General features: G+C 41.2%; 2 protein-coding genes across 6 annotated transcripts in view; one reads left to right on the top strand and one right to left on the bottom strand.

Moving 5' to 3' along the window:
- The window catches only part of LOC127803567 (uncharacterized), a 33,186-nt gene extending 23,600 nt beyond the window's left edge, over positions 1 to 9,586 (bottom strand). For both annotated transcript variants that reach the window (XR_008023531.1, XM_052339881.1), the window contains exon 1: positions 9,103 to 9,586. Coding sequence is in view for 1 of the 2 variants with exons in the window: in XM_052339881.1 (XP_052195841.1) it covers positions 9,107 to 9,484 (378 nt within the window). In the remaining variant the exon portion in view is untranslated. The remainder of the gene's footprint in view (positions 1 to 9,102) is intronic.
- Positions 9,587 to 10,559: 973 nt separating this feature from the next.
- LOC127803566 (nuclear transport factor 2-like) lies at positions 10,560 to 24,171 on the top strand. 4 transcript variants are annotated; one of them, XM_052339879.1, is made up of 9 exons: positions 10,560 to 10,780; positions 11,089 to 11,153; positions 11,543 to 11,729; positions 19,695 to 19,995; positions 20,083 to 20,511; positions 20,826 to 20,947; positions 21,049 to 21,114; positions 23,173 to 23,236; positions 23,418 to 24,171. In XM_052339879.1, exons 3-9 carry the CDS (start codon positions 11,547 to 11,549, stop codon positions 23,639 to 23,641), a joined length of 1,389 nt encoding a protein of 462 aa, XP_052195839.1. In that variant the 5' UTR covers positions 10,560 to 10,780; positions 11,089 to 11,153; positions 11,543 to 11,546; the 3' UTR covers positions 23,642 to 24,171. The 4 variants fall into 4 exon arrangements, with proteins under 4 accessions (XP_052195839.1, XP_052195840.1, XP_052195838.1 ...); XM_052339880.1 differs by lacking the exon at positions 11,089 to 11,153 and having other exon boundaries at positions 10,561 to 10,780; positions 20,083 to 20,210; positions 20,328 to 20,511; XM_052339878.1 differs by lacking the exon at positions 11,089 to 11,153 and having other exon boundaries at positions 10,561 to 10,780; positions 11,546 to 11,729.
- The last annotated feature ends 3,739 nt before the right edge of the window (positions 24,172 to 27,910 follow it).

The raw sequence follows: 27,910 nt of genomic DNA, 5'->3' as shown, positions 1-27,910 counted from the left end.
ACAAGGCCATGTGTTCTTAACTAACCACCTCGGTTTGAGTTCACATGCTAAGCTGTCATGATCAACAGAATTAGGAGATAGGAGATAGCAGAAAGAAGTTGAAATTGTTTCAATTGTTGCAACTATAATAAGTAGTTAGTAGAATCTGCTAGAAATTGTAATAAGTTGTTAGTAGAATCTGTTACAATATAACCAATTAACTGTGGATAACAATATATAAGGCTATGCCACTTTGTACCAAAACATTATGAATGAATTGATTTCAAGTTCTCTCATTTTCTCTCTATCCATTCTCTGTTCCCTTTGTTTTTCTCTTTGTTTTCTCCCTAATTTCTCTCATCTCCCTCTCTTTCTTCTTCCATGACTGCCAACAAGAAACCCTAGGTTAGAAACCTAGGGTCCTGACAATTATGCTCTCTTTTCCACCTTTCACACCACCATATAGTATATGTGCTTAAACTTTAACTTGGAAAAAAGATTCTATAGCACCACAACCATTTTCTAGAATTTTTATTCAGGGAATCTAAGGCATGCTACCTTCCTCTTATAACCTACTACTTTGAGATAACCCAACTCTAATTGAGGGATTGTATGCCTTGGTGCTTGAGATAGAGATTCACATTGGTAGTCACTCAAACGAAATGGTCCGTCCATGTGCATGTGCATTAGACCCACTCCTTATGCCAAAGGGAGTTTAAAAAAATACAAGAATGTCATTTATCATACATCTACTTGTTTCCAACGCCAAAATTTTGCCAAATCATAAAATGGGTGTCATACACCAAGGTTTAACATAGGGTTTGCCAGGGAATTCAGAAGAAATCGGGGAAGAGAGAATAGAAAGGAAGGGAGAAATAAGAAGAATGGAGGGAGATCAGGGAGAACAAAGAGAAAGGGAGAGAAAAGCAGAAAGATACGAGAGAGAAATCAAGGATAGAATTAAAGAGAGAGAAGCATTCTATTTGTTATCACTCAATATTCCAAAAGATCCTCTCGAGTAGCTCATATAGATACTCTTACAGTTGGTGCTTTCAGTTATAATTTGTAACTGAAAGTATTACAGCTTCCCATTCTAAAACATAAATGTAATTGAAAAACATACTAGTTGTAAAAGAAAAATACAAATCAGTAATTGCAGCATGCTCTAATGACCATTATACCCTAGGGTCGTGACAATGGGCTACAACTTGCCACCTTCAATCTGCAATAAATCCTCACTGGATTAACCAATAATCCAAGCAATACCATGTCAGGACCCTTTACAGTAGCAATAGCTAATACAATTAGAATTGTAACTAATATAGTTAGAAGGGGTTGTAACAGAATAACAATAGGAGCCAAGGGAAATAGAGCTAAGGTGCTAGGTAGGTGTGATGTAACCATAAATTGCCTATGAGGATGGGCTTAAATTAGGGGCTTTCCCTCCCAATAAGATGATGGATGAATTTTGTGAATAATTTCCAATTTATCTCCCTCAATTTCCCATGGTTCTCTCTCTTCCCAATTCTCCCTCTCTTGTTCTTTTTTTCTCTCTCAAAAACCAACCCTAATTCTCTCTCTTACCAAGGAGAATTCCCCTCTTGTCAAGCCAAGACCCTGACAAATTGATATCAGAGCTCGAGCCTTGGACTGATCAACAACTTTTATTCAGGCAATGGCGAATGGCACAAGATTGAAGCAAATGGAGCTTCAAATCCAGTGAGTAAGTGCAGCAGTAGCAGATGTCCAAGGGAAGGTGGCGGCCATCGACGGAGCGATTGAACGGAACATTGAGCAGACAATTGACCGCAAGTTGGATCACGCAATGGCAAGCATGCAGAAGGAATTTCCTGGGCAATTTCAAGAAGTTAAGGCGAGCATGTGGGAGGAATTTTCTGGGCAATTTCAAGAAGTTAAGGACTAGATTCAAAGCTTCATGCTCATGTTCATGGGCCAAAACTCCATCAAGATATCACCTGCATTTCCGCCCAAGGAGCAATCGAAACTGATTCTATCCGGGCATGGGATGGCGACAAGAACAACAAGAGCAATGGATTTGGAGGCAGAAACGTGGGAGGCGGAGGACGACGAAACTAGGTGAGCATGTCGGAAGGAGTCGGCCGCACCAACAAGAATCACAAGCTTAGAGGCAGAGGCGATGGCTGCAGAGGTTGAAATGGGCATGTTGGTCAGAGGTCAGTGACGCCTTCGATTTCATACCCTCCCCAGTTCCCTATGCCTAAGCTAGACGCACAAATGTTCGATGGACAAAACATGCAGTGGTGGGTTCAAAGGTGTGAAAAATTATTTCTCCTCTATCATACCCCGAAGGAGCAGAAGATTACACTGGTAGCAGCCTACTTGAATGACATTGCCGAATCTTGGTTTTAATATTGGTACGAGTCGCAAGAAGACAATAGTTGGACACAATTTGTGGAGGCCTTTTGTACAAGATTCAGAGATTGGAATTTGGGGGACGTGGTAGAAGAATTTAATAAACTAAAACAAGTGGGGAGAGTGCAACAATATCAGGAAAAATTTGAAGAACTCAAGTCGATAATGCGCCCATTGAATCTAGGAGCAAGCGAAGCCTACTTCGTTTCAAGTTTCCAAAGTGGGCTAAGTAACCAATTAAGGCCAGGCGGTGAAAATGCAGCAACCAAAAACGGTCAGGGAAGCAGCAGAAGGAGCTCAACTGCAAGAATTGTTGGTAAAGGCCCTCGTGAGGAAGCAAAAATTTGCCTTTCGAAGTAATCTGGTGAGTTTTAACCATGGGGGTGTAAAGGAGGCGGTAAAGGTGGGTTCAGTAATAAAAAAACAACATGAGGCCAATGGCTAGGGGAAATCAGTTGTTGGGTGGTAGATCTGGAACCATGGAGCAGCGAAGGCAGGCGGCTCTATGTTTTAAATGTGGAGAAAGATACGTACTAGGCCAATGGTGCAGAAAACAATTACTGATGTTGGAAGTGGACGAAGAAGATTTAATAGCTGAAGACTAAGTGGGGAGGAAAAGGTGATGGAGGCTAAAGAAGGGGATGGGGAGATATCCTTACATGCATTACGGGGTTTGGTAAACAACAAGACAATTAAAGTGGAAGGAAGGGCGAAGAATCACAAGTTGATGGTCTTGATCAATAGCGGAAGCACTCATAGTTTCCTAAATGAAAAGACAACAAAGAGATTAGGATGCAAAGCCACTAACGTACAACCATTGACAATTACAGTGGTAAATGGAGAAAAGATGGTGAGCAAATTGGCCTACATTAATTTTTGTTGGGAAATCCAGGGCGAAGCATTCTTGATAGATTTGGGGTTGTTAAAGTTAGGGGGATGTGATGTGGTATTAGGGGTTGATTGGATGAGGAACATTAGTCCCATCAATTTTGATTTTAATAAATTGGAGGTGACTATCACAAAGGATGGAAGGGCAATGACCTTGAGTGGGAGTTTGGACAGTGGGACATGCAAACTCATCATCGGAAATAAGTTGGGGGAGTTGTTGAAATCAAGGATCCACCAGGTGGTGCAATTATTTTCAGTACACACCACGGAGGAGGAGGAGATGCCAGTGCATGAGGGCTAGCTTGCAGTGACAGTTAATGCCCAGGCCAACCATTATGGCAAGTACATGAATCTGACTCTTTACATAATTTGTTGGAAGAATTTAAGGATCTCTTCGTAGAACCCTCAACCTTACCTCCTAAAAGAGTATTTGACCATGCTATCCCTCTCAAACCTACTTCGAAACCTATTAACGTTCGCTCTTATAGATATCCACCCAAACAGAAGATTGAAATTGAAAATCTCATTAAGGCCATGTTACAACAATCGATTATTCAGCCTAGCCACAATCCATTTTCTTCTCCAGTCCTTCTCGTTAAAAAGAAAGATGGTTCGTGGCGTTTTTGTATCGATTGTCGTCAATTGAACTCAATAACCATTACAAACAAATTTTCTATACCCATAATAGAAGACCTCCTAGATGAACTCAAACATGCAATCATTTTTTCCAAATTAGACTTGCAGGTTGGTTATCACTAGATCCGTATGAAACCTAAAGACATACACAAAACTGCATTCCAAGCACACCATGGGCATTATGAGTTCAATGTTATGCCTTTTGGGTTGACAAATGCTCCAGCCACTTTCCAATCCTTAATGAACCAGATTTTTTAACCTTATCTCCACTAGTTTATTCTAGTTTTTTTCGATGATATATTGATTTACAACCCATCATTCGACCAACATCTCAACCATCTTCGGACTGCATTTGAGATCCTTGGGTTTAACCAACTTTATGTAAAGAAGTCAAAATGTGCTTTTGGGTCACATTATCTCAAACCAAGGGGTAAGTACGGATCCTAGCAAAGTGGTGGGCCATGCAGAATTGGCCTACACCTACATCAGTTAAGGCGATGCGTGGGTTTCTAGGGTTAATGGGTTATTACCGACGTTTTGTGCGCAATTATGGAATCCTGAGTAAGCCACTAACAAAGCTATTAAAAAAGGATAATTTTCAGCAGTGTTCTAAAAATTAGCTTAGGCGGCTACCGAGGCGCAATGGCCGCCGCGATTATGGCCTAATCAGCCCCCTTAGGCGTCAGCTCAGCTAATCAGTATCAGGCGGCGCCTAGTCGGCCAAGGCGATCGCCTGGGCCACATGAATCACCTGGGCCGTCTAATCCATTTTGTATAAATTGATAGTTAGGGTTTTTGTTTCCCCTTATCCCTTATCTCTCTCGTCGCTTTCCCCTTCTCTCACTCGCACACCACCCCTAACCATCTCTTGCGGAGTCGCTATCATCATCGTCGCTTGCCCTTTCTGTCTCAGCCTCTCTTGTCGCATGTCGTCGCCGTCTCTTGCAGAGTTGCTCCAGTCGTCTCTCTTGGCCCCGATTTCTTGGCCCCTTGGCTACCGCTACCACTACCGCCACCGCCAATCATCTCTCTCCGTATTCTTCCTCCGCCCTAGCCTGATACGGTGATACCCCAATTTATATATATAAGTTTCTCTTTACATAACAGATCTATTTATATATATAAATATGTAAATTTCTGATTTATATATATAAGTTTTTTTTTTTTTTGTCTTTTTTAACTTTGATTTATCTAAAAATAACATGAAATTACATTTAAAAAAAAAAAAACAAGCCGCCTAGGCGCTAGGTGCCAATCTGGCGCCCGATTAGCACCTAGCGCGTTTTATAACACTGATTTTCAATGGAATGCGTAGGCGGAGGAGGCATTTCAACAACTGGAGACAGCTATGAGTGGGGTGCCAGTTTTGGCTTTACTTGATTTCAGTCAACCCTTTATCTTGGAGACAGATGCGAGCAGTATGGGGATCAAAGTTGTTCTGATGCAAGGAGGAAAACCTATAGCCTTCCTAAGTCAGGCTTTGGGGCCAAAACATGTAGGGTTAAGTATATATGACAAGGAGTTGCTGGTTGTTTTGATAGCGGTAGAGAAATGGCGGCATTATTTGGAAGGTGGGTCTTTTATTATTCACACTGATCATGAGAGCTTGAAGTTCCTTTTACAGTAAAAGCTACAGACTCAGTTGCAATGGAAGGGTACAAATAAGTTGATGGGGCTTGATTATACTATCCAATACAGAAGGGACAAAGAAAATGCAGCTGCAGATGCACTATCCCGTTGTTTTTGAGGAAGGATCAGTGGCAGCCATAACCACTATCATTCCTAATTGGATGCAGGAGATGACAGAGAGTTATTCGTTAGCTAGATGGACTAAGGAGTTGCAGGAGCAATTAGTGTTGAACCCATCTAGTAAGCTAGGGTATTCCATTTCAGGGGGGTTTGATGAGATTTCATTGTTGAATTGTGATTGGAGATTGTCAGCAACTTAAGTCCAAAATTTTGCAAGCTCTACATGGCTCACCGATAGGGGGACATTTGAGGATTCGAAGTACCTACCATAAGGTCAAGCAATTGTTCCATTGGCCTAGTCTTAAGCAGATTGTACAGGACTACGCGATGTCTTGTGATGTGTGTCAAAAATGTAAGCATGAATCGGTAGCGACCCCCGGATTATTACAACCCTGGAGCGTCTAGAACAGGCTTGGAGCTATTTGTATATGGATTTTGTAGAGGGGTTATTGCAGTCGGAAGGTAAAAATTGTGTGTTGGTGGTTGTGGATTGCTTTACTAAGTTTGCCCACTTTATAGGCCTCTCCCATCCCCTTTTACGGCTCAAGAAGTAGCCCGGATATTTTTGGATCAAATCATCAGTTTGCATGGAGAGCCAAGGACCATTGTCTCAGATAGGGACAAAAATTTTTCTAGTCTCATGTGGCAGGAGTTGTTTAAGTCTTTGGGAGTTAGCTTACACATGTTTACCGCCTACCATTCGAAAACAAATAATCAAATGGAGAGAGTTAATTAGTGTTTCGAGAGTTATTTACGCTGCCTCTGTTTAGCCCACCCCTACCAATGGCACAAGTGGCTTTCCTTAGTGCAACAGTGGTATAATTCCTATTACCACACCTCTCTTAAGATGTCCCCATTTCAGGCTTTTTATAGCTACAAGCCCTCCAACTTGCCTGCCACTATGTCTTCATTGTCTGTAGCTTCGATAGACGAATTCCTACAGCAGTAGCAACAACAGGTGTTGCAAATCCTCAAGAGGGAGTTGGTTGCAGCACAACATAGAATGAAGCAATTTGCGGATCGTTAACGTAGTGAGCGGGAATTTTCTGTGGGCAATTGGGTTTGTTTGAAGTGAAGGCATGCTCATCAGTGGACCCTCACCAATTGTCCTATCTCCAAATTAAGCCCTAAGTTCTTTGGCCCTTTTCAGATTGTGGCCAAGTTCGGATCCATTGCCTATCAGTTACAGCTTCCACCTAACTCTCATATGCACCCGATTTTTCATGTCTCACTACTCAAGAAATCTATTGGTGCCTAGCAGGTTCCTTCTATGTTGCCTAATTTTGGTTCCAATCCCCTTCCTCAATCAGAACCAACCTTAATCTTAGATAAGAGGGTGATTTTCCAACATGGTACTCCTATTACTTAGGTGTTAGTGCAGTGGACGCACCTCCACCCCAACAATAACACTTGGGAGTACCTTCTTAACTTGTTGCAGCAATTTCCGCAGACTGCTAAGTTCCTTTCGCTTTCTTGAGGACAAAAAAGTTTTGGACCAGGGGGCATTCTTAGGACCCTTTATGGTAGCAATAGTTGATACAATTAGAATTGTAACTAATATAGTTAGAAGGGGTTGTAACGGAATAATAGTAGGAGTCAAGGGCAGTAGAGCTAAGGCATTAGGAGGGTGTGATGTTGTAACCGTAAATTGCCTATGTGAGGATGGGCCTATATCAGGGGCTTTCCCTCCCAATAAGATGGTGAATGAATTTTGAAAATAATTTCTAGTTTATCTCCCTCAATTTCCCTTTGTTCTCTCTCTTCCCAATTCTCCCTCTCTCGTTCTTTTTTCTCTCTCAAAAACCAACCCTAATTCTCCTTACCAAGGAGAATTCCCCTCTTGTCAAGCCGAGACCCTGACATACCACATGCTCGCTAGTCCTTTGGCCATAACATTTTTAAATTTGGTGTAATCCCTTATTCATTCAAGCCACCAAACAAGTCCCCAAACTCATCAAAATAGTCAGCCCATTCCAGCCACAAACTGTTGGTTCATATGAAATGCTTCAAATTATGGATCAAGCATGCAAAAGTTCTCACACTCCGATACAAGCTGACCAGTTCATCCCATCTGTTGACAGTCCCCCAAACTGTTGAAAGTTTCTCCCACTACCGCTTTAGGATAACATTGCTTGCAATTTATTTGAAATATGTATGTGAATTGAAGGAATTATCTAATTGATTTATGACTGCCTTTTGAACTGTACTTTGGGGAAAATACATCAACATATAGATTGATAGACATGTCTATTGTGAGCCTTTACGACAGGGTATATTTGTGAATCTAGATCTTGCCACTTAGGATAACACGGTCACTGCCAAATACTTGATTGTTATAAAAATAGGTTAATTCCCATAAACAAGCATGTTTGTGTTTTATGTTAGTGATTGTACATTGTGTTGTTATTAGATATCATTTTTTAAAATAAAATTTTAATTTTTGAATGCACTATTATATTGAATTATTCTTGATCCGACTTGTAACTTGTAGGGTGAAATGTCTCCTATTGAAATTGGTACTTATTTCTTTTATTTCCCAACCATTCAGATGCAAAAAACTAATAGAACTTATGGTTTTGTGGGTAGAGTGAATTAACTACGCCAACACTAGTTCAGATATTTATAACTTCAGATATTTTCAAATAAATATTTGTAAAAGAATTGATTGAACCTTTAGATTAACTATACAATACACATTTTGTCTTGTTCGTTTAAGGTGGTTAACAAATATTTTGAACAATAGGTTAAGAGCGACATGTTTCGGAATGAATTGGCCTTGCATGTTTCTTTTGAACATATAGCATCAACGAGTAGCTGTGAGCCAAGAGGCCCAAGACAATGTTTAAGAATTTCGTCTGTGAGCATTATTGAGTAAGTGGACAAAATGTGCAAATTCCACCTATTCTGCTGGAATTTGGTTTTCTTTCATTCCATGGAACTGGATTCCTCGTATTGAAATGACCTTTTTTTTTCCCATTCCAACCAGAAAATTTTAGAATTGCAAATGAAATTCCAAACAGGATGTAAAACTTACTTGGTTCAGATTAAAATATAAGATTTCTGACGTGACAAGGCAGCCTAAAGACTAAAGAGAGTTCGCAGGCGGTAGTCTACTGGTAAGTCTTGGATACATTAGTTCCATTAGACAAAAGTTTCCTTCTCCCACTTTTGCGTACATTTGGATTAGCCTGGTGTTAGTTACTCTACTTTATTTAAAAAAAAAAAAAGAATAATCCAAGAGCTAAACATATCAGTACAACAGCAACATCAATTGTTATGTTCACTTAGCCAAAACAATTAGCCAGAATAACAATTGCAGTGAAAAATTTATCAATTGTTATGTTCGCTTAGCCACACAAAAGAGAGAGAGAGAGAGAGAGAGAGAGAGAAAAGAAAAACACATCAATTGAATCGACGCAGAAACCCTAGATTCCAGGAAATCAATTTTTAACTCACCTTATTATTGGTAGCCTCCGCCAATGGCGTTTTCGTCTTCCTCAACCGTGGTGGTCAAATAAGGCCGGGGGAAATCATTGACGTCGAAGGTCTTCTGCTTCATCATCTTCTCGACGTCGGCCTTCTTCAAGATGGTGCGGCGGATTGGCGGGCGATTGCGACGCTGGTCCCGGGAATAATACTTGATGTCGTACACGGTTTCAGGATTGGAGGCGGGAATGATGGCCTTCACCGGCACCGTGGCCGGGCAGAACAAACGGTACTCGGTGGCTTTTGGAACGGCGGACATGTACTCCGGACCAGACTGAGGACCGGTGATCTCCCACGGTTTCTTGATGTAGCGCCTTAGCGTCTGGACGAAGGACTTCGCGGCGGAGGCCATAGCGACGCTGCGGTTGGTGTTCGGAGAGAGTGTTTGGTTGCAGAGAAAGTTGGGGAGAAAATGCGAGATCCGGTCTCGGACTCGTTGTGTCCCGAGCTGTTTGGACCTGTGGGTTTAAAACTCTAATAATCATATCTGTACCGTACAATCAACTTAAATTAATGGGCTTTATCCTGGGCCACTCTAACGGCCCAAACCCTATTGTCCGCTCACTTATATAAGCCCATAAAAAAGACATTTTTATTAGTTAAGGGAAAAGTTTGGCAAATATATATATATTGAATTTTTCTACAGTAAAAAAGTATTTAAACTCCAATAAATAGATCCAAAATATTTAAAAGTTTTGATCAAGTAAAAAAAAATAAGAAAATAATAAGTTCTACTAAATATTGAATGAATAAATAATATAAATTGAGCAAATTAGTATTATCTATGTGATTTAATATAAGTGGCATAAATAGTAATGCAAAAATCAAATAATTCTCAAAATATTCAATATAATGACCTAATAAATAAAATATCACTACTAAGTTAGGGTATATATTGAGTTAAGTCACGTATTTACTAATGTAAGTTGATAAAAATTAACATTAATCATCTAATATAAAAATAAACACACATAATCAATCCATTTAGAATCTCATAACATATGTCGATAAAGTCACAAAGTTGCCTAATCTTTTATCTTTATTTTTTTTATATTTTTATTTTTAATATTTAAAAAATTAAACTAAATACCGAGTTAACTATATCACCTTAACAATGATCATCATAATCACATATAAAGGGATAATAACATCATCTTTCTTATGTCAATATGCACATAGAACCTATTACATGTGTCAATGAATCGACAACTTAAACAATTCACAACTATTTAATTTAATGTATTGCTTTAAATACTAAAATGATTAGATTTTGTGCCACATTCGAACGTTTAAATTAAAACAAACAAGCACATCGTCATATAGAAATTAACTTGTAGCATGTGTTATATTCCAAGCAATGGGCGAATTTGTTTGGTAGTGAATAATTATTATAACCCAGTGACCAGTCTAATAGGGGATTGTTTGGGTTGTTTATGCCCGTGAACTTTATTCACTGATGAGATAACCCATAGCAGAACTAGCTTGGCAGCTATCCTAGACCCACAAGACGTCTCCAGGCCCATTCTCGTGCGTAAATCCCTGTCTTTCTCTTCTCTTCTCCCCTCTCTCCCTCCGTTGCTGCAAGGCACGGCTCAACATTCGTCTCGTCATCGGCGTATCCGTCTCTATCAGACATTCTACCGAACAGGTGCCATTCACAATTTATTCTTCTTTTCGGAGTCGCTAGTTAGGGATGCTCCGCGGGATTAACAGATCATCTTCTGCGCAACCACAAAATTCCGATAGTTGTTTAGTTAGTTTGACGCTTTTATTGTTGGCCTTTTTCTTTTCCCGTTTGATCAGCCATTGTGATGCTGATTGAGGTCGGAGTTCTCTGTTTTTAATATCAGTTTTCTGTTTTTTCGTTAGAATGTAAATGCTGCCGTTATTGCTCGAATTGCCTATATATCTAAGTCAATTATCGAATTCGTTGATATTGTTCTTTTGTACGTATAGATCCAAGGGTTGCTGGGAGATCTAATGCGGATTTTGCTTTATTGGCTATAAGACGTATATGGAAGGTCTTACATCACAATTCACGAAGTCGCAAATTGTTCAAACTTGATACATTTGTAGTTATCAAGAAAAATGCCGTTTAGGGTTTATTATGTAGGGAGAATGTGGGCATTTGTTCCGTTCCCTGTTCACTTCATTTACTTTTCTTTTCATGGACTCTTTTATTATTGTGTGTGTGCATGTGTACATATACATGCACTGGTCATATTACCTTGTTGATGCCAATTTCCTAAATTTTGAGATCGTTTAGTCATATATTGCTCTCTTCTGATGTTTATTTCCTTCATCTATGCCATAACTACCTAGCTAGTTAGGGTTCAGAATTTACTTTTATTTATTACTGAACATACTTTGGAGACGACTTTGTAGTAATACATGATTGTTGTATATCCAGTAGAATGGCTATGGAAACAGTTTCTCTTCATACGCCCCCAGCTCAAGTGGTTGGAAATGCTTTCGTTGAGCAGTATTACCACATTCTTTACCAATCACCAGAGTTGGTTCACCGATTTTATCAAGATTCAAGCATGCTTAGTCGGCCAGAAACCAATGGTGTAATGACGTCAGTGACAACTATGAAAGTAAGTTTATTGGGACTTAAAAGTAGACATGCTCAAGTTATTTATATACAAATGAAACAGCAATAAAGAAGCGTGTGTTTTTCTGAATATTTGGATACAATTTAATGTTAGCATCTATCAAAGATGATGGAATGAATTTATAATGGTCTCTTCACTTGCAACAAAACCAGTAATGTGGCTTAGAAAGATTGATTTCAACCACATTGACAATAATGCTAGGAAGGAAGAAGACTGAAATTAAAATGGGGTGGGATTGACATACATTAGCCAGTGTTTTTGCTAAAATCATGGTGCTTGATCAAGCAGAATGGTTTCATGTAAATGATCCCAAGAAGTTGTGACGATACTTTGTTGTTTTGGATGTACTTAGTCTAGTTGATTATTTTATGGAATGATACTTTGTTTTGGGCTCATGTTTGTTAACAGTCTGAGAAAAATTCATAAGGATGCGTCTTTGTTCTTAGATTCATTAACATCAACTTAAGTTAAAAAGGGCAAGGGTGATACATGGATAAGTTAATATGTTAGTAAAACAACTGGTATATGGAGTATGTCTATTCTCATTGTCACATTCCTACGGGCAGAATAGTAATTATACCTATAGTATATAAGCTGATTGTACCTAGTTGGTTAGAGCCTTGCTGTACTGGGTGTACATTCCCAGTTAGTTATGGCAGCTAGTAGCTATATATGTGGCCACAGCTGGGAATGATGACTCACGATTGAATATACAAGATCAGATTCCTCTCTCTTTTTTGTTATTCTCTCTCTCTCTCTCCCCCAAACATTCTTCCTATCTTCCTAGAATTCTTCAATTTCCAGAAGAATCCCCTTTGTCAGCTATTGGAGTTGACAATTGGTATTAGAGCGGAAGGTGATTCTGATTGGTGCACTGCTATGCGTTGCTCGCTTTGATTGGAAAGCAATTCTGACCTAGACCGGTGAGGCAAACTCGATCGTGGCAACCAGAGTAATTGGCCATGGCAGAGGGGACGAGGATGGAACAATTCGAGACACGCTTGGAGACTTTGGAGCAGGGAATCCGACAACACCAAGAGCAACTTGATGACAAGATGGATTTGATGGACATCAGCTTACAATAGATCCAGAAGGAGTTGGGTTGGACGAGAGCAGAGGTGTGGCCACATGGGAGGAAGTCATCAACCTCCGAGTGGATGTCCAGGGCCTTAGGGAAGAGGTTGCTGGAATTGGGCAACAGTTGAGCACTATGTTAAACTTGTGCTCACGGTTGCCAAACGCTAGCCTTCCGGTGGACTTTTCCTCCAAGGCCAAACATAGCCCCAATCTTGACTGGAGCAAGGGACAGACCCCAATTCATCAACCTGATGGGCATGGATGAATGGCTGGAGAATTATCAGCGAGGACCCCCCATAACCCTGAACCATGTGCTGATTCTGAAGTTGGAATTTATGGCATTTGAGGGAAGCAAGCCGCGTTGGTGGGCCCAATGTTGTGAGCTATTCTTCCATCACTACCAGGTGGAAGATGACTAGAGGGTGAATCTGGCTGTTGCTTACTTGAATAATGTACCAGACTCGTGGTTCCAAGGTTGGAGCAACAGGAAGGTTGTTCTGGTTTGGGAAGAGCTTGTAGCAACTTTCTGTATCTGGTTTGGAGAGAGAACCATGGCTGACGTAGTGGAAGACTTCCGCAAGTTGAGGTAGACCAGATCGGTGGAGAAGTATCAAACCAAATTCGAGGAACTAAAATCGTTGCTCTTGATTTCACAACCTACCTTAGATGAGCAGTATTTCGTGTCAAGCTTCATCGGTGGATTAAGCAATGAACTCTGACCCTTGGTAAAGATGTGGTAGCCGATCACTGTTGAACAAACAACCGAGAAGGCACAGCTGTAGGAGCTGGCCGTAGAGGCAGTGGTTAAGAAACAACTAAACGTGACAAAAGGGTATGCTGGTAGTAGCTTGCAGAGTGGGGGTGTAGGAGTTAAGTCCGGCCACCAAATAGGGCACAAGGGGAATCTGCTACCTAAGGGACCCTTTAACCCCATTTCGAAGAAGTCCCTATTAGTGGAACAAAAAAAACAGCTGGGATCGTGTTTTTGCTGCGGCGAAAAGTACTTTCCGGGGCATAAATGTAGGAAGCAATTGTTGCAAATGGAAGGCCTAGAAGTGGAGGCAGAAGAAAAGGCAATGAATGCTGGAGAGGTGGAGGACACAAGCAACGGAGAGTCTGGTGAAGATGGAGGGGAGATATCATTATATGCCATAGAAGGCTACCCCTCAGAAAAGATAATTAAGGTGAAAGGCTTAGTGGATAAGAAGAGAGTGGTGGTCCTCATTGATAGTGGAAGCACACAGCTTCCTAGACGAGGACATTGCCCACAACTTGCAATGTGAGGTACAGGCCACTATACCACTTTCAGTTATAGTTGCGAATGGAAGCAAGATGGTAAGTTGGTTTAAGTGTTCAGCTTTCAAATGGATGATGTAGGGTCTTGAGTTCATGACTGATTTGAGAATCCTTGGGTTGGGTAGTTATCACATTGTATTAGGGGTAGATTGGATGAAAGCGGTGTGCCCCTTGATTTTCGATTTCAACACATTGGAGGTAACCTTTGAATTTGCAGGGAAAAGGGTGACATTAACAGGGAGCATGGAAGAGGGAGACTGTAAGTTATTGACAGGCTGAAGGATGCAGAGATTATTTCAACGTGGGGAAGCTGATATAGCTCAATTGCACTCCTTATATGCCGTAGAGATGGTGACGGATGGGGAAGAAGTCGATAGCAAACTAGTGACATAGGAAGGAGGCCATTCATGGCTTAATCCTATTCCTACTCTACAATCCTTGACCAAGGTATCTACTTGTGATTCTTTACATTCATTGCTGATTGAATTTGAGGAGCTATTTACAGAACCTACTACCCTACCCCCAGCCCACTTCCTTGACCATACCATACATTTAAAACCCAATTTAGAACCTGTCAATGTTCATTCCTACTGATACTCACCTTCTCAAAAAGCCAAAATAGAGAAATTGGTCTAAATATGTTAACCAAGTCCATTATTCAGCTGAGTCAAAGTCCATTTACTTCCCCTATACTTCTAGTAAAAAAGAAAGATGGAACATGGCGGTTTTGTGTTGATTATCGCCAACTGAATTCCTTCACCATCAAAAATAAATTTCCCATCCCCATTATCAAAGACCTCCTAGATGAATTATTCGGAGCCACCATCTTCTCAAAGCTTGATCTAAGGTCAGGATACCACCTAATTAGAATGAATCCAGCCGATATCCCCAAAACGGACTTTAGGACTCATCAAGGTCTTTACGAATTTTTGGTTATGCCATTCAGCTTAACTAATGCCCCTACCACCTTTTATACCTCAATGAATCACATCTTCCACCCTCACCTTAAAAAGTTTATTCTCGTTTTTTACATTTGAACCATTTAAGAACCACTTTCAGCATCCTTCGATCCAATCAGCTTGATGTGGAGAGGTCCAGGTGTACCTTTGTCGAGAAGAAAGTAGAGTACTTAGGCCATGTAATTATGGGGGAAGGAGTGTGCACTGATCCAAAGAAGATTGCAGTGATGTTGGAGTGGCCGAGACCCGAAACGGTTAGAGGATTGAGGGGATTCCTAGGCCTCACAGGTTACTATAGGCGGTTCATAAAAAATTATGGTGTGATCAGCTACCCATTGATTGAACTCCTCAAGAAGAATGGTTTTGGATGGAATCCACAAGTAAAGGCAGCTTTCCATGCACTTAAAAGGGCAATGACACAAGCTCCTATATTAGCCTTACCTGACTTCTCAAAACCCTTTATTTTGGAGACAGATGCTTGTGAAACAAGGGTAGGGGTTGTGCTTGTGTAGGGTGATAGGCCTTTGGCTTTTCTTAGCCAAGCCTTAGCCCCAAAGCATCTTGGGCTCAGCATCTATGACAAGGAGTTAATTGTTGTTTTGATGGTTGTGGAAAGGTGGGGATATTATTTGGAAGGGAGCCAGTTTGTGATTAGAATAGATCATGAGAGCCTCAAATTCTTGATGCAACAGAGGTTGCATACACAATTACAAAGACAGGGGGTAACCAAACTATTGGGGCTTGACTATACTATATAGTACCACAAGGTGAAGGAGAATATAGTGGTAGTCGCACTATGTCAAGAAGAGGAGAAGGGAAACTGTAATGCTATATCTGCAATGGTGCTAGACTGGGTAAAAGAGATCATTGCTAGTTATGAACGTACTCCTTGGGCCAAAGACTTCATGACGCAACTAGCAATCCAAACCACAGATTTAAAGGGGTATACATTATCAAGTGGGCTGCTCAGACACGATGGAAGGCTGGTGATCAGAGATGATGACCAGCTTAAAGGGAGGATATTACATTCACTTCACAGCTCACCGATAAGGGGACAATCGGGACTGAATGTCACATATCATAAGGTAAGACAATTGTTCTATTGACCTGGGCTTAAGTAGGATGTAAACGCATATGTGTTGGGGTGTGCGACCTATCAATGCTACAAGCACGAGCAGGTACCTTACCCAAGGTTGCTGCAACCACTTAAAATTTTGGAACATGCATGGGAACAAATTTCAATGAACTTTGTGGAGGGATTGCCTAAGTCAGAAGGAAGGAGTGTCATATTGGTAGTAGTGGAAAGGTTGACGAAATTTGGGCACTTCCTAAGTTTATCTCATTCCTTCACCACCTCAGAGGTGGCAAGACTCCTACTAGACTTAGTGGTTAAGTTACATGGATTACCTTTGTCCATTATGTCAAACCGAGACAAGATATTCATCAGTACTTTATGGAAGGAACTTTTTAAGAGTTTAAAAGTTGGATTGCATATGTCTACGGCCTACCATCTCGAGACGGATGGACAAACGGAGCGAGTGAACCAATATTTGGAAACCTATCTAAGGTGTGTTTGCTTTTCTTAAGCTAAGGAGTTGGAACAAGTGGTTGTCGTTGGCTCAATGGTGGTATAACTCCAATTACCACAGCTCTCTGAAGAGAACTCATTTTGAAGCCTTATTTGGGTATAAACCACCCCTAATACCTGTTGGAAATACTCAAATATTGAGATGGTAGTGGATCAATACTTAAGACAAAGACAAGAAGCTCTGCAAATTATCAGAAGGGAACTAAGCCTGGCACAAAACAGAATGAAACAGATGGTTGATTATAGGAGCGAAAGGTTGTTTGAAGTAGGGGATCGGGTATATCTGAAGGTTGAAAGATTTCAATAGCAATTGTTCTCCACTACCCACATCTCTAAATTAAGCCCCAAGTACTATGGATCGTTCGCAGTGGTGGCCAAAGTAGGGGAGAGGGCTTACAAGTTACAACTTCCGGAATGAGTGAAGATTCATCTGGTCTTTCACGTCTCTCTCTTGAAAAAGTCAGTTGGACCTACAGATTTCGTTAGCTTGGAGGTTCCCCTTACTGAAGAGGACGTAGCCGAGGCAACCGAATCTCTAGCAGTTCTGGATAAGAGGGTGACCTACCAAAATTCAATTCCCTTGACACAAGTGTTGGTGCAGTGGACTCACTTGCACCCCAATCATACCATGTGAGAGTACCTGCCCGACCTCCTCAAACAATTTCCAAGGGTTGCCCAGCTTTTGTAATTTCTTGGGGACAAGAAAGTTTTAAAGGGGGCGAAATTTTTGTCACATTCCTAAGGGCAGAATAGTAATTATACCTCTAGTATATAAGCTGATTGTAGCTAATTGGTTAGAGCCTTGCTGTACCAGGTGTACATTCCCAGTTAGTTTTGGCAGCTGGTAGCTATATATGTGGCCACAGCTGGGAATGATGACTCACGATTGAATATACAAAATCAGATTCCTCTCTCTTTTTTGTTATTCTCTCTCTCTCCCCTAAACATTCTTCATATCTTCCCAGAATTCTTCAATTTCCAGAGGAATCCTCCTTGGCAGCTATCGGAGCTGACACTCATTTGTTCAGGTGATCCCCCCCCCCCCCCCCCCATTCCTTGACATTCAAGAAGATACGTATCTGCAATTGCATTTAATGCCTTTAGAACTAAGAGCTAGAGGCTTAGGTATTTTTCTTTCTATACTAAATATACTTTTTCTTTGAAGGGAAAGAGGGAGAGTTATGTGCACAGTTTTCAGTAATTTGTTAATAAAGCAATTCCTGCTATAAGGATTCACTAAAGAGTTATTTCAACTTTCCCTCTAACATAAGCGTTATAGTAATCAAATTTTGTTCGCTTTTATTAGTGAATCTTTGAACTTTATCACTAACATAATCCTCTCTGCTTGTAACTCTATATGATCTTATAAACTTGGGTAAATTACACTCGATACCTTTGACGTTTCACAAAAAGTCAGAAATTACCTGAATGTGTTTCTGGAAATAACAGAGACCTCCACTGAGATTTGATTATTCGTAACACTTTGCCCCTACGGTAGTTGACAACAGTTAATTTTTTGAAAATGACAAAAATACGCATTCTCTCTCTTTCCCTCTCTCTTTTTCTCTCTCCTATGTAATTACTGAAAAATTAAAAATTTAAAAATATTGGTGAGTGGTGGCCAGCTGCCATCACCGGCCACCACCATCTGAAGTTCTGAACCCCCTGCAGTGAGAGAAGGGGGAGAGAGAGTTCAGTGGAACCCAGATTAATGTGTTCGTGTTCCCAAAGAGAGAGATAGAGAAGAGGGGATATATATATATATATAGAGAGAGAGAGAGAGAGAGAGATCCCTGTCAACTAACCCCAGGGGTTCACATTGGGAGAGTTCACAAAATACAATTTGAAGCAGAACAGAAAGTTCCCACCCGTCAGCACTGCATTTCACAGTACTGATCTTCCTTTGGCATTTCTGTGTGGTTTTGTTATATGGATAGCGGTGAAACCAGATGCATAGATAAGAAAAAATGTAAAAAATACAGTGAAAGAAATGACAGAGAGAGCATAGAGACCAGCTCTCTCCAGGAACCCCAAATTTTGAGTATTATTTGGCCATTTTTACACACTAGGGATGACAAGGCTTTGTCCTTTCTCATCTTCACATTCACACAGCTCTGTAAAATTCTTGATCTTCTGCAAATCCTCTCTCAATCATTTTGAAGTTCTTCCATCAAATCAACTTGAGAAGGTACAAACAAAATCAACTTGAAGTTCTTTCCAAATTCATGGGGCTTTCTTCCAACTTCCAAGGAATGCCCCCACTGATTCAATGTCTTCAGATTCAGAACAGAAACTTGTTTGTCAACATCTATGGGTAGATGAGAAGCCCAACGGGGCAATATCAGAAGAGGGGGGGGGGGGGGGGGAGAGAGAGAGAGAGAGTCAACTTAAAGTTCATTCCAAATTCATGGGGCTTTCTTTCAAGGAATGCCTACACAGATTCAATGTTTTCAGAACAGCAACTTGTTTGTCTACAGCTCTGGGTAGATGAGAGGATCCAACAGAGCAATATTGGAGAGATATTGCCCTACAGATTCAATGTTTTCAGAACAGCAACTTGTTTGTGAACATCTATGGGTAGATGAGAGGGCCCAACAGTGCAATATCGAGAGAGAGAGAGAGAGAGAGAGAGCGGGGGGGGGGGGGGGGTTAGGGTGAGACGGGAGAGAGAATGGGGACAGAAGACAGAAGAAGATAGATTTAAATATATATAAGGGCAAAATGGTGATTTTGTTTTATTTTTAATAGCAAGGGAGGTCTCTGTCTTTTCCAAAAGCACAAGGGTAGCTTGTGCCTTGCCCCTAAATCTCACAGGCGTAATTTACCCTATAAATTTTTATTAGCATACTTGTTCTGTCTCTTTTTTCAATTTTCGTTATCAGTGAATTGAGAATATATTCTTTGGTTTTTGTTTGCAAACATAGGTGGAACCTTCTCAGCCTTACTAAATTATGAGTTATAGAATAAATTCTCATGACTGTACAGCCATATCTGAGATAAACTTTACCCTGTCTGACCCTGGAGCAGGGCATCAATGACAAGATTTGTTCTTTTGATTACAAGAACTGCAAGGCTGAGATAAAGACAGCTGATGCTCAGGAGTCTTACAAGGATGGGGTGATTGTTCTAGTCACCGGGTGTCTAACTGGCCCAGATAACATAAGAAGGAAATTTACACAAACTTTTTTCCTTGCCCCACAAGACAAAGGGTACTTTGTCTTGAATGATGTTTTTAGGTATGTAGAAGATAGTGAACCGCTGGAAAATAATAAGGTGGCAGCTAATGCGAATCGTGACATCCCAATAGCTTCCCAAATGCCTGATCCAGGTAAGATTTGCCTTGGCCATTCTCGTTCAACTAATTTCAGATTATCATTACAAAGCTTTTGGCCTCATCATCTATTTGTGTTTCCAGAGCCTGTTCATCCTCCAACGGTGGATTCCATGACTTCTGTCATAGAGGAGGCTCAAAATGTTGAAGAACAAAAAGTTCATGATCCTGTGGATAATGAAAGACAAGCAGTTAGTGAGAAGGAAGTGACTGTGAGTCCTGAACCTCATCTGAGTGAGAATCACATCCATGAAGTTATTGAAGCAGATTCTTCTGCCACCCAAGAGTGTGCACCAAAGAAGTCTTATGCATCGATTTTAAGTTCGCAGATGAGGAAAGGCGGTTCAGTGCCTACGAAAGTTTATGTACCAGCTAATACATCCAGAGTGGCTCCCACAAGGACTGAGAAACAGTCTCTTGGTTCTGTATCACATCCTCCAGTGCCTGAGGCATTGGTGCCTAGTGCATCTGACACTGTCAATGCCCTTGAAAGTGGGAATGCTGAGGAAGAAGGTAGTAATGTCTTTTATTAGTGGCTGCTTAAAACCATCAGGTGGCATTCGGATCTCAAAAACACTGGTGCTTTTTCTGACTTGTATTTTAAACACTCTGGCCTTCCCTTCTAAAAAACTTTTTTGTTGAAGGGAAGTGATTCACACATTAAAACAGAACTTTCATGGGTAAGTTTCTTATATGAAAATAGAAAATAAGATGCAATGGTTGTCCTGGAAGGTTACCATGAAACCATCTTGCCAAGTTTATTTTTTGTAGCTCTTGCAGCAAACAGAAGTGTTGCATTTCCTAATACTATCTTTTATTTTTTATAGTTGAGGGCTACTCGGTTTATGTTCGAAATTTGCCTATAAATGTGACTGTAACTCAGCTGGAGGTGGCATTTAAGAAATTTGGACCAATTAAGCAAGGAAGTGTCCAAGTTAGAAGCAACAAGGTTAGATTTATACAAGTGCTTCTGTTATTTATTATGCTTCATTTGATTCACCATTTGTATATATGGTCATCTATTGAGTTATTTTTTTCCTTTCTGTTCAGCAACAGGGTTTCTGTTTTGGGTTTGTGGAATTTCATAGTTTGAGCTCCATGAATGATGCAATTCAGGTATGTTTGTAATATATTATCGACTTCCAATTATCAATTAATTTCAAAATAAACCTTTCTAATATTTAGAAATATCCCCCAGTACATAAGCTGCCCCCTCCTGACTGACCATGTAGATAAGCAGTTGCCATCTCACCATGATTCATAAAGGAGACTACAGAAAAAGACAACCTATAATTTTGAAGGTCTACTATATGCAGCTTTGTCCCTGCATACAGAGAGTCTGGTTTCAATTTGAGTACTTAAATTTGATTTGCTCCATGGACATGTTAGTTGTTATCTCCAAATAATAATAACCTCTTTTGCCTTGTCTTTTATTGGACTGTCGTTGACGCATCTGGCCCTCTGGGCCTGGTCTGACCCACACTAATCTTGATTTATTGTTGGGGAGGATGATTTACTTTGAATATGATGAAGATAGAAGCTGATGTGCTGGTGAATTCTCAGGGGCCATGGCCATTGGTTCCCATAACAGAAGAAATCCCACTTTGCAGGAGCAATTTTGGGAATAAAACACTTCCTCCAGGATGCCCAAAGATAGTCAACTTTGCTTCTTAATTTTGCTGAAGCATAACCTACAGATTCTTATAGCTATCTCTGTGGGTTGACATCCCACCTTGGAGGATCAGTTTTGGAAATAAAACACCTCCCTCCAGGATGCCAAAAGAAAGTCAGCTTTGGTTCTTAATAGCTGAAGTATAACCTAGAGATTCTAATAGCTATACCATGTTGGCAGGTTGACGCCAGCTTATATGATGCAAAGAATTTTCCAAGCCAAGTAGTTAGTAAGATATATCTGTTAATGTCTTACTTTAAGAAGCAAAAAAATACATATGTTATCAAGGAAAATACACAGTAGATGCATGATAATAGAATCATTATTATTTATAAGGTCATATTCCTCTTATTTCATAATAACTTATGGTGAGTAATATATTTATCCAAAAAAAAAAAAGAACTGTGATGAGTAAATTCTATAACAACCCAGGAATTAATAGGCTTCAACATCTAGTTGTTGCAGCTTGTAATAACTTCAATCGTGATTGCAAATGATGGAGAATTAAAAAAAAAAAATCCTTTATTAAGCTTAACTAGTTGAGTGTATTTGGAAAAGGACAGCAAAACTTTTGGTAGTTACAACATTAAATTCCAGACACACCATTTGCAGCTATTGAAGTATCTTTTACTTATTTTTTTTGTGTTGTGTTTTTCATTAGAGTTTATTAGCTTAATGTATTCATAAAAAAAGTTATAAAATTTAAACTATTGTACAAATTGTTTTACAGTTATGTGTCACTATCTTTGTATTTTGTATGATGTCTTTCAAGCATTACATTTGGTTGGTTTGTGCCTTACGCTATTGTTACATTGATTAATGAGTATTTAGTGGTAGTTACAAATCCTGGTGAGGGCCCAATGGTTTTTCCTTAAAACTCCAGCACTTATATATTGAGTTATTTTTCTATGAAGGGCTATCAAGGTCAAAAATTTTAACAACAATAAAAATGCATCCAAACCAAGATTTTGTACTGTTATGCATATTTGATGTAATATTCTTGGTGTCAGTTGCCAATTTCATGTCTTCTTAACATGCTGATATTGCATTGGATTCTGATCATTTAAGTCTCTTTGTGAAGATGAGCATGAAATTCACTCTGCAAGGACATGCTAATTCTTTTTGTGCCTTAAACGTTCCATATGTATTCCCTCTATTGTTCCAGTTTCATCTTCAACCCATCTAATACGTTATGATATCTGGTTTGAAGGGCTTATATATAATTTTGTTGCGTCCTTAACCTGAATTTATAGGAGACATTTTGCTAGCTTGTCCCAGCAACTCCACTTCTCAAACTTCTTCACCTTGCAAAAGGGGGAATCAGATCTCCCCACTCTCCCTTCGCCTCATTAGTGCTTGCTGATCTTTACAATTTTTTTTGTTTTTTGTTTCAGATGTCTCTTAACTGCACGTCTTGGCCATTTTTGCAAAACTGACTGTTAGAAATTTCATATCCTATCCTTTTCTTTGTCTAAACTTAGAATGCGGAAGTTATTTTTCAGGCTTCACCCGTTACTGTAGGGGACAGGCAGGCTATTGTTGAGATGAAGAGAACCACGACTCGAGGCAAGTGAAAGTTTATCATCTTTTTTCTTCAACGTGCTTTCAGCACATAGAATTTGACAGGGTTAATTTATGACAATCATGAAAGAAAATTCGTAATTGTTGAATGTTGGTTAGAAAATTGTGGGTTTCGGATTACAAGTTTCGATAGTAAGATAGGTTGCCTTGCTGCTCTTTCTTGCAGTTGGTAGTGGGAGAGGTAGGTTTCCTCCAGGAAGAGGAGGCTTTCGAAGCGACAATTTTAGGGGCCGTGGAAACTACGGTGGTGGCCGAGGCTACGGGAGAAGCGACTTCTCGAACCGGGGTGATTTTTCGGGCCGGGGTAGAGGAGGTCCAGGTGGGTACCAGCAAGGAAGAGGAAGAGGAGGTCGTCGAGGTGGCTTGAACCAGAATACTGTTCCAGCGTGAAAGCAAGCACCAAGACAGCAAGACTTTGGTAAAAAACATTTTGACAAAAGTAATTTGTTCTCCAGTGATCCGATCTGCCCTGCCCTTGAAACAGTAGAATCCAGTGCAGTGATCTAATCATATTTAACATCATCAGAAAGCTAAAAAAAAAAAACTTGTCTCGGGGTTGCCTGGGAGGGAGGAGGCATTTTTGCTGTAGTTTCAAGGTATTCTTTCTAGAGATTTTTTTGTGTAGGTTTGAGTTTCTGCCACAGAATAGAATGTAACTCGGCTCGGCAGGATCTTCATGTCATTTCCTGTTTATGGGCAATTAGTTTTGTTAGTTTTCCTTCTCTAACTGAAAGTTGGGACAGTCTTTGCTGCGGCTGCTTGGAGCGCCAGCCATTTTTGTTTACAAATAATCAATATCGTATTGTTATTTATGTTATAAATTTGTTTAAAATATTATCTACTTTTAACTTAGATACGCCTGTATTCAAGCACAGCATAGTTGTACAATTTTATTGTAAAGAAAAACCCCACATTTGTTACATTCATATAGTTCACCATAAATCTGGAATCATGGTGGGAGGAAAAATATCATATGGAATGCTACTAAGGAAGAGTAGTGATTTTTAATCAATGCTCAATTCATTCTCTTTTTCTCACAAACACCAATGTTGAAAAAAGATGGGATAAAAAAATTAAAAAGAAAGAAAAAATTGAAAAAAGTTGGCAGCAACAATTGTCGTCAGCTGGCAGATTTGCGGTTGCCTCGCAGCTGCAAGGAGCAGTAGCCGCGAGGTGCAACCTCGCGGCTAATGGCGGCTTGCGCAGCCTCGCGACTATTTGTCGCAAGGTGCCTCGTGACTGTCTACCGCGAGGCCCAGCTGCCCGCGGCTACATCGTAGCGAGCTCCCCCACTTTTTCGATTTGACTCTGACCCATTCAGCAATCGTCACGTGTCGACACTAGCCACTCTTGAGAATCGTGCCCTATAAATACCTAACTACATGACATTAATGGGGACGACCAATTTCGGTAAAATCTAGACACTTTGAATGCACTCTTATTATTTTCGTGAATAGTCATTGGGATTTGGTTCTGACTTTGACATCGGAGGGTTTTCACGGGGAAGATTCCCGCGAGCCTTCTAACCCATTTTCTCAGTATTTAACAGGAAAAGCCTTGTGGCAAACCTAGCGGCGAAGGTAAAGTTTTACGGCGAAGGCCAAGTCTTGTGGCGAACTTAGCGGCGAAGCTCGTGGTGAAGCTTGTGGCAAAGCTTGTGAAGAACCTAGCGGCGAAGGTAAAGTCTTGCCGCAAACCTAGCGGCGAAGGCCAAAACTTGTGACGAACTTAGAGGTGAAGCTCGTGGTAAAACCTTGTGGCGAAACTTGTGGCAAAGTTAGTGGCAAAACCTTGTAGCGAAACTCGTGGCGAAGCTTGTGGGGAAACTTTGTGGCGAAGCTTGTGGCAAAGCTAGTGGCAAAACCTTGTGGCAAAGCTAATGGCGAAACCTTGTGGCGAGAGCTAGTGGTGGATCCTTGCGGCGAGCATCCTAGCGGCAATTTCTCTTGAGGCGATATCTCTTGCGGTAATCTAACTTCACCCGACACCAAGCTTGAGTGGACCCCACATCACAAATTTTAATTATTGTATTTTGGCAACAACAATTTGGCGCCGTCTGTGGGAAACGCAACAAAAAGCCAATTTCAACACAAAATGCCGAGAGGGACAAGATCAGCCAGTTGGACTAGCCCTCCTGACCCCACTCGAATGAGCGCTCGTACTAGGACGGGAGCAACGAAAAGCTCCCACCAGGTGCACTCTACAATACTAGAATTTTCAGTAGATCACCCTAACAACGAAGTGCGTTCCGGGAACTTTCCTGTGCTCGAATGCAACCATACCACCGAACTGGAGGGCATGGAGCATTCAAAGCAAGGAGAAGCACACATAGCTAGATTGAGGAGATACGCGACAGGGCGAGAGGAACAAGTCCCCCATGCAGTGCCTGCTAGTAAGGAGCAATGCTCATTTGGACAATCTTCAATCCCAAATGGAAAACTCAGGGAGACTTCAAGAATAGCTCCACCCAAGGTCTTACTCTCAGATTATGAACTATTGCGGAAGAATTTTGAGGTGCCGAGGAAACAGAATGACGAACTCAAAATGTCTAATGAGAAGAATATGAGAAGACTATAGGAAGTCACTGCTTTGTTACGTGAACTAAGGCCGGACATTCACATTCCACACATGGGACAAATCGATACAAGGGTAGAACATCGGAGATCCCAGGACAACCCTTCAAAAGCCCCTCGGCAGGGAACAAGAATCAAAACTCCAGGGCTGAATAGTCAAGTCCCGGAAGTAATGGACTCGAGAAGGAAAAATAATAGGAGGACGAAAAAAGCTCCCACGTGTAGAGAGACAGCAGAAAACACTTACTCGGAAGTACCTTATGACCCATCTCTTTGCCAAAACGAAAGGAAGCAGGAAACACTCAGCGTGTCCGACATTAAACGCCTCATAGAAGAGGTGCTGGAATAGAGGCAGGTGATGATGATACCAAAGGTAACTCTCTTGAATGGGTTCCCTCTATCTGAAGAACTCCAAAGGCGACCAGTGCAACCAGGGTTCGAACTGTCGCACCTTTCAATATACTCGGGAAAGGAAGACCTCGAGAAGCATTTACAACATTTTGTCGCAGTAGCCGTGCTACATGGATGGAATGAGGTCACGAGATGCAGGGCTTTCTCACTCTCCCTGACAGGACAAGCTCAACAGTGGTTCACCGAGTTACCAGCAGGACATATACGATCATTCGAACGGTTGAAGAAAGAATTCCTAAATGCATGCTTCGTCTATCTCCCGAAGAAGAAGAATGCGATATATCTAATGAGCTTATGGCAGAAGCCGAATGAATCCCTGAAGCAATACATCGAGCGATTTAGGGCCACAATGCAGGAAGTAAGAGATCTCTCAGTCAGATTGGCAGCGTCAGCCCTGTTAAACGGAACTACCTACGCCCCGCTTAGAAGATCCTTAGCCTTCTCCGAGCCAAATTCTATGACTGAATTATTCGACCTGAGTAGAACAGTTTATCCAAATGGAAATTTTGGACGCAGGGGAAGGTAATGGAAGAGGAAGGGAAACCCAGCCCGAAGTGCGAAGGACCTTACAAAATTCAGAAGGTGTTAGGCCCCAACATGTGCACACTGCCGACACCACAAGGTATGGCGATGTGAAAAGCTTGGAGCACCGTACACCTCGAGAGGTACTTCCCAGTTTTAACCTTAGGGGAAGGGACGAAGCACGAGACGTAGAGTCAAGCCTGTCATCGAAAGCGTTACTCGACCCAGTTAGAGGCCGGAATTGTCTTTAATTTTCCATTATAATAACATCCCCCAATAAATAAAAGAATATATTCCATGTATTCTTGTAAAGTAGACAAAACTATAAGCCGAACCACGTAAAATCTGCAGGAGTCCAGATTATTTGTATGTATCATGCAGGTATGGCGGCTCAAGCACAGCTCGTTTCCAATAGGTCAAGTCGCCTAGCAGCAATCTGGTGCCGATGACCATGTGTTAGCCCGGGATTACCAGAACATCTGATGTCTATGCCCGCAGACTCACCCGGATCCCTCGTTTGAGTTCGGTGCTATGCCTTTTTGGCCAAACCTCACTCCTTGGTTGATCTGGTGCCTAGGTCTCCTGGCAAACTCGAATGTCTAGTAGGAATCCCGTGCTGGACCACCGGTCAAACCCAGATTCCCTGAGGTAGACTGGCCCTAAGAAAACGAAAAAGAAGTGAAGTGATCACCTAATAGCTCCAGTATAAGACCGCTCCCGAAGGTCAAGTCGCTTAGTATCAATCTGGTGCCGATGACCACAAGCTGGCCCGGGATCACTAGAGGATCCGATGCCTATGCTCGCAGACTCACCTGGATCCCTCGTTTGAGTTCGGTGCTATGCCTTTTTGGCTAGACCCGACTCCTTGGTTGATCTGGCGCCTAGGTCTCCCGGCAAACTCGAATGCCTGGTAGGAATCCTGCGCCGGGCCATTGGCCAAACCCAGATCCCCTGAGGTAAACTGGCCCAAGGAAGGCATGAAAAGACAACAACCCTATGACAACTCTGCCATGACCCCGCTTATTGGAGTTGAGTCATCTAGTTGCAATTTGATGCCTATGACCACGAGTCAACCCGGGATTACCAGAACATCCAATGCCTATGCCCGCAGACTCACCCAGATCCCTCATTTGAGTTCGGTGCTATGCCTTTT

This window comes from Diospyros lotus, chromosome 6 (assembly GCF_014633365.1).
Source record: "Diospyros lotus cultivar Yz01 chromosome 6, ASM1463336v1, whole genome shotgun sequence".
Taxonomy (NCBI): domain Eukaryota; kingdom Viridiplantae; phylum Streptophyta; class Magnoliopsida; order Ericales; family Ebenaceae; genus Diospyros; species Diospyros lotus.
The sequence above is the reverse complement of the archived record's forward strand: the minus strand, read 5'-3'. Positions and strand labels throughout refer to the sequence as shown.